The sequence below is a fragment of the Pteropus alecto genome, unplaced genomic scaffold (genome assembly GCF_000325575.1).
Source record: "Pteropus alecto unplaced genomic scaffold, ASM32557v1 scaffold28, whole genome shotgun sequence".
Classification (NCBI taxonomy): Eukaryota; Metazoa; Chordata; class Mammalia; order Chiroptera; family Pteropodidae; genus Pteropus; species Pteropus alecto.
Window position 1 is genome coordinate 364,519 of NW_006441063.1, and position 9,305 is coordinate 373,823.

At 38.7% G+C, this 9,305-nt stretch overlaps 1 protein-coding gene across 5 annotated transcripts in view; it reads left to right on the forward strand.

The window, feature by feature from the left end:
* The window catches only part of CASK (calcium/calmodulin dependent serine protein kinase), a 385,645-nt gene that overhangs the window by 197,203 nt on the left and 179,137 nt on the right, over positions 1–9,305 (forward strand). For all 5 annotated transcript variants that reach the window (XM_006918246.3, XM_015594375.2, XM_015594376.2 and 2 more), the window contains exons 4-5: positions 1,133–1,210; positions 6,247–6,319. In XM_006918246.3, the coding sequence (XP_006918308.1) occupies positions 1,133–1,210; positions 6,247–6,319 (151 nt within the window). The remainder of the gene's footprint in view (positions 1–1,132; positions 1,211–6,246; positions 6,320–9,305) is intronic.

The window sequence follows — 9,305 nt, forward strand, 5'->3', positions numbered from 1 at the left end:
AGAAGTTTCTGTTTCCTCAGTGTAATACCTGCAGCAGATATATTGGAGCCTGAGCTACTGAATAAATGGATGAGATACAGGATTTGAAAACGCTTTATAAGCCTTAAAGCATTGTGAAAATGTTAGCTAACTATTAATATTTGAATAATTTCATTAATATCTGTAATGATATGGCAGAAGTTTTATATATACACATATATGTTTGTATGTAAGTGCTAAATGTTATGATATGGCCTATATGGGGTCGTTGTAGAATTTAAGCAAACGAAGGGCTTAACGTGGCTGATAATCATTTGGGGGCTTATGAGAGAAGGTGAGATTAGAATGGAACCTTGAATTAGGTAGCTTTTAAATATGAGAAACAATATATACAGACACATGTGTCCAGAAAAGGAAAAAGAGAAAATAGTATATTCAGGGAGTAGTAATAAGACTAGTGTGCCTAGAGAGTAAGGTATTCTTAAAAGTCGTTGGAACAGGATAGATAGAAGAGGCAAGATGTGTGACCAAGACAACAAGAGATCTTAACTGATCTGGTGAGAAATAGAGAACCTTTTAAGTTTGAGGGCACTGTGTCACCAACACAACACTCTGTTAGAATATGTTTGTCACAATTAACTTTGGTAATAAAACTGTAAACAAAAATAAATTATGGATTAGCTAATTATTTTTTTCCTTCCACAGTATATAGCTTAGATATTCTAGTGGTGATAACTATAGCTAAATGGTTTAGAATCCTTGTTGTATTCCTAAAATATTACATGACATGGCTAGACATAGATAATTTCAGAATTTAACTCAAAAATTCTGTCCCCAGCTTTGCCCTTTTCTGAGACTTCTTATTGTGATAACCTAAAGAAAATTTATAATCAGTTTTCCATACCTTATGTTATTTGATGCTATAATTTGCTTGTTCTTCCTATTTCTTTCCCTGTAGATTTTCAATGTTAAGGCTATTATAATGTCCTTTATAAGTTATGTATATTTTTCATGGAAAGAAAGGAAATTTAGCTAACTCATTACAATCATTAGCTGTAAGTCAACTAGTAACTTAGTTACAATATATTCACTTTCAGTGTTTTCTTCCTGGAGTTTCCTCTTTTCTTATACACTTTTTTACATTTCTCTGCAGTATGGATGGAGCGGATCTATGTTTTGAAATCGTAAAACGAGCTGACGCTGGTTTTGTATACAGTGAAGCTGTAGCCAGGTATGTAATTTCTATGAACTCTCCAGAGGTCAAGATGCAAGTAAAAGAAGAAAATGACCCCAAAAAAATCATATAAAGTGGCCTGTTCTTTGAACTGATGATGAGCATACTGCCACTCCCCTACAAGGCACGCATCTGTTTTAGTGTGCATAAGTGGAACCAAATAGTGACTGAAAATGCAAAATATCGAATGAATTTATTACTGTGAGTTTACAGTTCCACATTAATACCGCTATCTTTCCCATTTCTGATGAATTTTATACAAGAAGAGATTTGATAGCTCAGGAACCATGCAGAATTAAACTTAGGCTTTTTGTTTGTGTGTTTGATTTTTGTTTTTTGGCAGATGTGCCTCATTGGTTCTTTAGTTCGCCTTTTAATGATAGTGAATTATTATGTGGCCAGTTAATCTGAAGAAAAGGATAGAACAGTAGAAAGAACAGAAATAAAAGTACAGTTTTTCTGTTGAATATATTCACTTCAGGCCTTGTGGTGTGATATCCCAGTCAAATAGCAGTCATTGTTCTAAGTGGAGGAGTTATAAAGAACTAATATCTCAGAACGAGGAGTAAATATGAAAAATCAGAGGAGCCATGCACTGGGTCACTTGTTTATAGGTTTAGAGCAGCACAGCTTTCTGCTTTGGTGACAATCATATCATAAACATTCACTCCAAAGGATTGCCTTTTTAATACGTGTGGTACATACATTAATGGCGTACAGCATCTCTCCTCAGTCACCAACCATAATATATTGAAGGATTTAAACACACAAATCCATTGGGATTTATTAAAACTTTCTACCATTTAAGAAACAGTGACCACTAAATGATTGTAATGTCTTCGTCTTCCCTCTTATCATTCATTTTATAATTGCGGCATCATGGACAGATGTAGCTAGAAACAGCCTAGAAGACTACCTCATACAACTTTTAGCTCAGAGTGGCTTGACTTCTTCAAATTCATTGCCCTGCCTCCTCCTGCCTGAGGAGCAAGGGCCCCAGTCTCAGGAGATGGAGCAGCCATAACTATAGCACAAGATAAAGAATATACTCAATTTGAGATAGCTGCTGTTTTGTGCTAGTGGAGCTAGGAAGAAGAAGCAAGTGAACATTTATATATATTAACTAAATATATCAAATATATATTATTAAATATATTGCTAAATATCTTCTTTTCTTTTGTGCCATGCTCATTCAAGCACATTCTAGGGTTTTTTTAATCTCATTTTTCTATTGTTTTGAGTTCTTACCATAGTTTTAAGTTTTATTCTTTATTGTGCTTCAGAATTAAAAAACATTCTTTAATACCAAAAATAGCCATGTCGGTTTTTCTTATGGCAATAGTGGTAAACTACTTTATCCAACTACGTGAAACTGTCAGACTTTTTCATATCATTATTTACATATATTTCTTTAAGAATTTGAGGCAGCTTGCCTTTTGTTCTTTCCATATTGACATCTTTCAACAGCAGCATCAAATAGGGAAAACTGGAAATTCTGAATGTTGATTTTCTAAAACATAAACCTTGATAGAGGAAGATGACTTTTTCCTCTTGAACCACAGTAACGCTGAAGTACCTAGCATATCTGCTGGCAATGTTGATGTTAAACCAGTACCACTTTTACTTGGTCCCCACTCATCAATATTTCTTTTCCTTAACTTCAAGTCTGCCTCTGCCACTGGGCTGGGTGTCAGAATAGGGAAAATAGTAGAATGTAGAGGTGATGTCATACAGTGAAATGACTTGGGGGGTCTCTCCCAATCTTGAGATTTATAGAAAAGGTAGATGTTTATATAAATCAAGATGAAAGCCTGTTGATTTTTAAATCACCTATATTTGCTGCTAAAATGGTGGTTTCATGAAAGGAACTTTCCAAAATGGACCAGAAAAAAGTAGCATTGAAACCAGTAAGTAACACTGCAGAAAGACAACTTTTGCACGATTCATTAAAGACTCTTTCTAAAAATGACCAAAAGGCAGGGGGTGGGGAGGTGCAGCCTCAGAAAGTATTATTAGGTATGTTTCCTACTGCAGAGGATCAATGACCATGTAATAAGAGTACATAGATCCTTTTTTTAAATGTTCAACCAGATGATTTCTAACCTTCCTTTCTCTTCTGATTCATTGTTGGGAAATTCAGCTTACATCAGTATTCTAGTGAGACCAACTGCAAGAAGACTCTGAGACACTGAGTAATCAAATTGATAATGTTGTTTTTCTCCAACTGGCTGAACTTCAAGAGGAGCAGCAAAGCATGGCTAAAATAAAACTGTGTTCAGTCCTTACAACCCAATTAGTGATTACCTCTGTTCTTTAGGTGATGAGTTGAGGCATGAGCTAACATACAGGATCAAATTATCAAATCAAAGTCTCACAAATCAAAGAGATCTTACCTAGTACCAAGCTTTACTAAATAATTATAAGGACACAGGCAATCAAAAGGCTCAGCTGAAGCAGAAAGAGATCTAGGCCTTCAAAGGGCAGCTTGCCACCTCATTCCTTCCCACATCATTCCTTCCTGTGTCAGAAATGCCCCTCTGGCCCAGAATAGGTGGGGTCTCTACATGAAGTTTGTGGGGTTACACACACAGAGGGGAGCATTTCAATTATTAAACCTCTCCATTGTATACCCGGAGAGTTGTGTAGCTTACATGACATCCTCCAGGAAGTCATCCATGCCTCAAAGATCCCAGGTTCTATTTACCACAGGTAATCCTTAGCCAGGAACATTCTGTTAAGGGCATTTCAGAGATAAGTTCTCTTCTGCATAGCAAAGAGCATTAATATTTTTACCCAGAGTTGACAAGGAGAGTAGACCAAGTCACCTCCCTTCCTTTCTTCCACCACTCCTAAAATGCTTCCTTACAAAGGAAGTGAGTGTATTGCTGGCCAACTCTTTCCTTCCATGGAGTTCTCATTATTCCTGATCCTTAGGGAAGATGGAGACAAACATATACTGCTGAGTTTCTCTGCAAAGATAGGCCACTATGATGCTTCAGGAAATGGAACTCTTTGGTTAAAGTTTAGTCAGGAACTCTCTAGAATGTGTGGGTGGATTTCGGTTCTCTCTTTATTCTTTTTACTTGCATATTCTTCACATGAATAGCCTCCCAGGGTCATGCCCGAAAAGGTAGAGAAAGATCAGTTTAAATCTGTTATATATGGAGAGAAAACAATTCTACACATACATAACCCAGAGATTCTGATATGTATGTATATTTGGATGAAATAATTGAATACTCTGATATTCAGATTTTAAAATATTCATTCAGTGAGTATTTTTTGAGGCTCTTTGAGATTAGAATTTTCTTTAGGCTAAAGATATAAGTGGCTGTCCTAGTACCATATATCCAAAGTAGTCCATACTGTAAGTATAAGCTATGTCCACATCACCTAGTTTAAACTTACCCACTGTTCACATCTAGGTGCACAAATAAGCTGTTCCTAAATCTTCGACTAAATTTAACAATAATAATAAAATTGTAATACTAATGACAGCCTTTGTAGCATGGTTTAGAGTTTACAAAGCACTTTCACATTTTTCGACTCCACCATTTCAGGGAGTCGCAGATCCTCCAAAGCCTGATTTGAACCAGGAAAGGGCCACAACACCAAGTTAAGAACCCTTAACTCAAACAGAGCTGCATTGTCCCAGGCAAAGAGTATGTGACCACAACTCCTTATGTGTGCATTTGCAAAGTAAGAAAAATGGAACATCTAAGGACTTCATGAGCCTACCTCTCTACTTAGAGCTTAGTTGTAAGGAGACAATAAGTACAGGAACAATGTCTGGGTTGATTTGTTTGTTTTCCTACCTTTCTTTTTAAAAAATGAAATAATGCATATGCTTATAAGAGGACATTTATATTGAGTTTGGTTAGAAAGTAACATACTAAAGTGGGAATTTAATGGAAATATCTTTCAATTGTAAAGCAGGAGTGGGAAAATTTTTTTGTCTTGAGTCACAAGTACACAAGTACACACACAAGGTCATTTATAAGTGCTATTTGTTTCATTTTTATTTTAAAGTGTGGGGAATATAAGATCTGGAAAGATAAAATTCAGTAAATATGCAATAAATAATATTGAGTATATTGCATTTCTATGTCATGGCTGATTGGGGAAAGAAAAGGAGAAAATGAGAAAGGAAGAGAGATAATAGGAAAAAAAGGAAATACATGAAGAGAGTAAAATGCAGAGGAAGAGAAGATGAAAAAGACACTCAGAATGAAATAGTGGGATTACAGAAGAAGAACTTTAGAATTGAGGGAAGGAAATCAACATAAGTTCTGAAGAAATACTGAATAAACTACTCTTGTCACACCCTATGTGGACTTCTTCAAAAGGCTAACTCCTCAGTGGACCCAGCGAGGAGCCTTAACGAACCCCTGGTGGCCATGTGAGAAGTCCTACTTCCTAGGACTTAGGCCCAGTACAAACTCTGCTTTGTTCAGGGATGCCCCAACTAAAACTTGATTATGTTGCAAAAAGAAATTGTGGACATAAGGGGGTTCTCCCCTCTCGTTCATCCTTAGAGCTAAAGGGACATAAGGCAGAGAGCCAGCCTCTGCTGGCAGATAAAAGGCCCCTAACCCTTTAGTCAGAATTCTTGGCATACCTCTGAGCACTGTTCACTTAATAGCAATCCAGTATAATTAAGTAGTATAACTGAGTATCAGAGAATTCTTTTCATGCTGGAATTTTTAGTTTGCAGAGCTATTTTACTTATAAACTGTTTGAAATTCTTTTGACTTAGATATCTTAAAAAATATAGAACACATGATTTCTTCATGAAGCTCATAAACTTATGATACTGCCAACTTTTTGTTATTAAGTCATCACTTTTGTTATTAAGTTATAACGTTCCACCATTCTTGTCTACTCAAATGGAAAGTGTGCACAGGCAGCAAATATGAACGTGGGAGTTACAAACTAGTAATTATATACAAACTAGTTATTATATACAGCTGTATATTAAGTTTGAAAAATAAAAGGTTTTTTTACAGTTTTAGATTTCTTTTGTTTTTCTACAGTCATTACATGAGACAGATACTGGAAGCTCTGCGCTATTGTCATGATAACAACATAATTCACAGAGATGTGAAGGTAAGTCACCTTTATCACTAACTTTAATATTTGTGAAGAGGAACTGACTTATAATAATGATATTAATTAGAAATTTTTCTCTAATATTCTTAGGGAGAGCATCTTAAATTTTAGAAATAAAATATTATTTAACTGCTTTATATTTGGGGAGTCACTATACTAATTCTTAAAGCAGCACTTTTTATAATTTCAATTTCCTTATTTTTATTAAAATATACATACATTCTAAAATTCTGTTATTTCTTTTTTTGCCATTCTATATGTGAGAGAAGAATGAAAAATCCAACAAATAGGAAAAAACAAACAATATCCTATGCTAAGTTAATTGCAGGGGTGAGAATTTGGTTTATGTAGTAAAAGGTCATCATACACTTATGTTTTTGTAATGTGATGTAGAATAGTCAGCATTTTATTATTTTTGCAAATAATTTTTAAAAATAGTCTGAAATTATTATAGATGTAATATTGTTTGTACCCTTAGGTATATGAATATTACCATTATTCAGTCTTTCTTCCTGTTCAATTCCAGTATCAAGTTTATGAGAACTGCCAGTCCTTGGCTCTGAACAGTGTCAGAAAGAACATGGAGACATGCAGGAAAAGAGACCAGTGGGTCTTCTTCCTGATCCCCAGCCCCTTCCTAGGCCTTGAATCACTAAGAGCCCCTGAGGTCTCTCTGGCCTTGTTGTCCACTTTCAACACTCTAATATTTTGTCACTGGCCTCTCTCTCTAACCCTCAGCATCTATAGATGTGGTGCTCTCCTTCCCTCAGGACATATTATCAAAGGCCTGGCTTTTTCAATGTATTTTAATGGTTAAGAAAATCAAGTAGAGTTTAGTTAAATTCTCTATAATGTTTGAGAAATTTTAACTGAATGTCTCGTGGTTAAAGCTGAGGAAAATCATGAGCAATTTCAAGACAATCTCTTGGCATGTTATAATAACAAATGAAAAATCCAATGGGGTGGTTCTGGTCAAGATGGTGGAGTAGATAAACACTGTGCTTAACTCCTCTCACAACCGCATCAAAATTACAACTAGATACAGAACAGCCATCACTGAAGTCTAGCTGAACAGAAGTCCTACAATGGGAGACATATAAGAGGCTACCTCAAGAGTGGTAGGAGGAGTGGAGATGCAGAACGGCCTGGTCCCCATACATGCCTGTGGTGGCTGAGAATCAGGAGGGATATCTTAGCAGCAAAGGTACCCCCAGAGGAGCGAGTGGTCCCAGCCCCACACCAGGCTCCCCAGCCCAGGGTTCCCGCACCAAGAAGAGAATTCTGGCTATGAAAACCAGTAGAGATTGTGGCTAAGTGAGACAGGTCAGCAAAAATCGCAGACATTCCTCTTCAGGGGCCCATGTGTGGACTTACTTGCTGATGGACTCACTGGCTCTGAGCTCCAGCGCTGGGGCAACCAGTGCTGTCTGGGACATACAGGGAGGAACTGAATTTTCTGGCTTCGAGGTGAAAGCTGGAGAGGGAGTTTTCTCCCAGACACAAGTGCTGGCAGAATCCATTGTCTCTTTGTTAAGCCCTTCCCTGTACTAGCATGCACATGCAGGAGGCCACAGCTAACACTGGTTGCCCCTCCCTGGTGATTCCCTGAGACCCTGACCCACCCAACTTATGGGCTCACCCAAGCCTCTTCCAGTGGCTTTTCCATACAAACAGCCTGGCTTAGCTTATGCTGCGGACTTTCCTAAAGTCTCTCAAAGGTTCACAAAACCCAGATAAGCAGCATCTGGCCTCGGCATGCTCCATACCTCTTACTGAAGAGCCCCAAGCCCAGCACTACCAGCAGCTGGCTTTGGTTCATGGTTTGGCCTCTTGAGGTACCTCTAAGCCCAGCATGAGTGGCGGCCATCTGCATATTGCTTAGTGACTCTTGCCAGGTGGCCTCACGCAGGGCACAGGCTACAGCTGAACTTGCCTGTGGAGGGGCCCCTCCCAGGAGGCCCCAGGACTGGCATGCCCTTGTGGCAGCTTCTGACCAAGCCAGAGCACCACCCAGGGCTACATTCGAGGACAGCATATCCAAAGGACAGACTGGGCAGGCACCAGGGCCCTGCTAAAGTGAATCTTGCTCCATAGGATCAGCCTCTCACTGGCCAGTCCTCACAACCAATCAGCCTGAAGGTTAATCCCTCCCATTTACCTGCAAACAGCAATCAATGCTCAACTACAAAAGGAAGGCACTCACAACCCATACAAGGGACACACCTCGAGCGCCTGGCTCAGATCACCAGGGAAGACTCCACAGGACACCTACTACATAAGGCCATTCTCCTAAGGCCAGGAGACATAGCTAGCCCTACCTAATACATATAAACAAACACAGGGGGGCAGCCAAAACAGGGAGATAAGGAAACATGTCTCAAATGAAAGAACCAAATAAAACTTCAGAAAAAAATTATAACTGAAATGGAGACAAGCAATCTGCCAGATGCAGAGTTCAAAACACTGGTTAAAAAGATGCTCAACAATCTCAGCGAGAATTTCAACAATAAACTCAGAGAACTTTAACAAAAAGAGAGAAAAACATAAAAATGGAGATGGAGAACATAGAAAAGAGCCAGTCAAAAATGAAGAATACAGAGGAATTGGATTAAACATGGCAGAGTGAGACACGTCCCCAGATCTCTCCCCTTGAAACAACAAGTTGAACATCTAAAACTCAACAAAAAACACTCAAACTGCACACCAGCATATCTGAGTGTGGGATCTGTGCATAAGAGCTACCACAGGTCAGACCCCCAGATGTTGGGTGGTAGACTGGGAGAAATAAAGAAGCTGCCTCTCACAGCCGTTGGAGCTCCCTGCAGGAGGAGGGGGAGAGGAGAAGGTACAGCAAGTTCCCTGAACAGCCCTGCCTGGGAGTGCTGTGAGCTCCACGCTGTCAGCAGCAGGGCCAAGTCATCAGGGCAGAAGGCAGAGAAACAGGGACAGCAGAAAAGCGGGGACGGCAAAGAAACAACAGTTG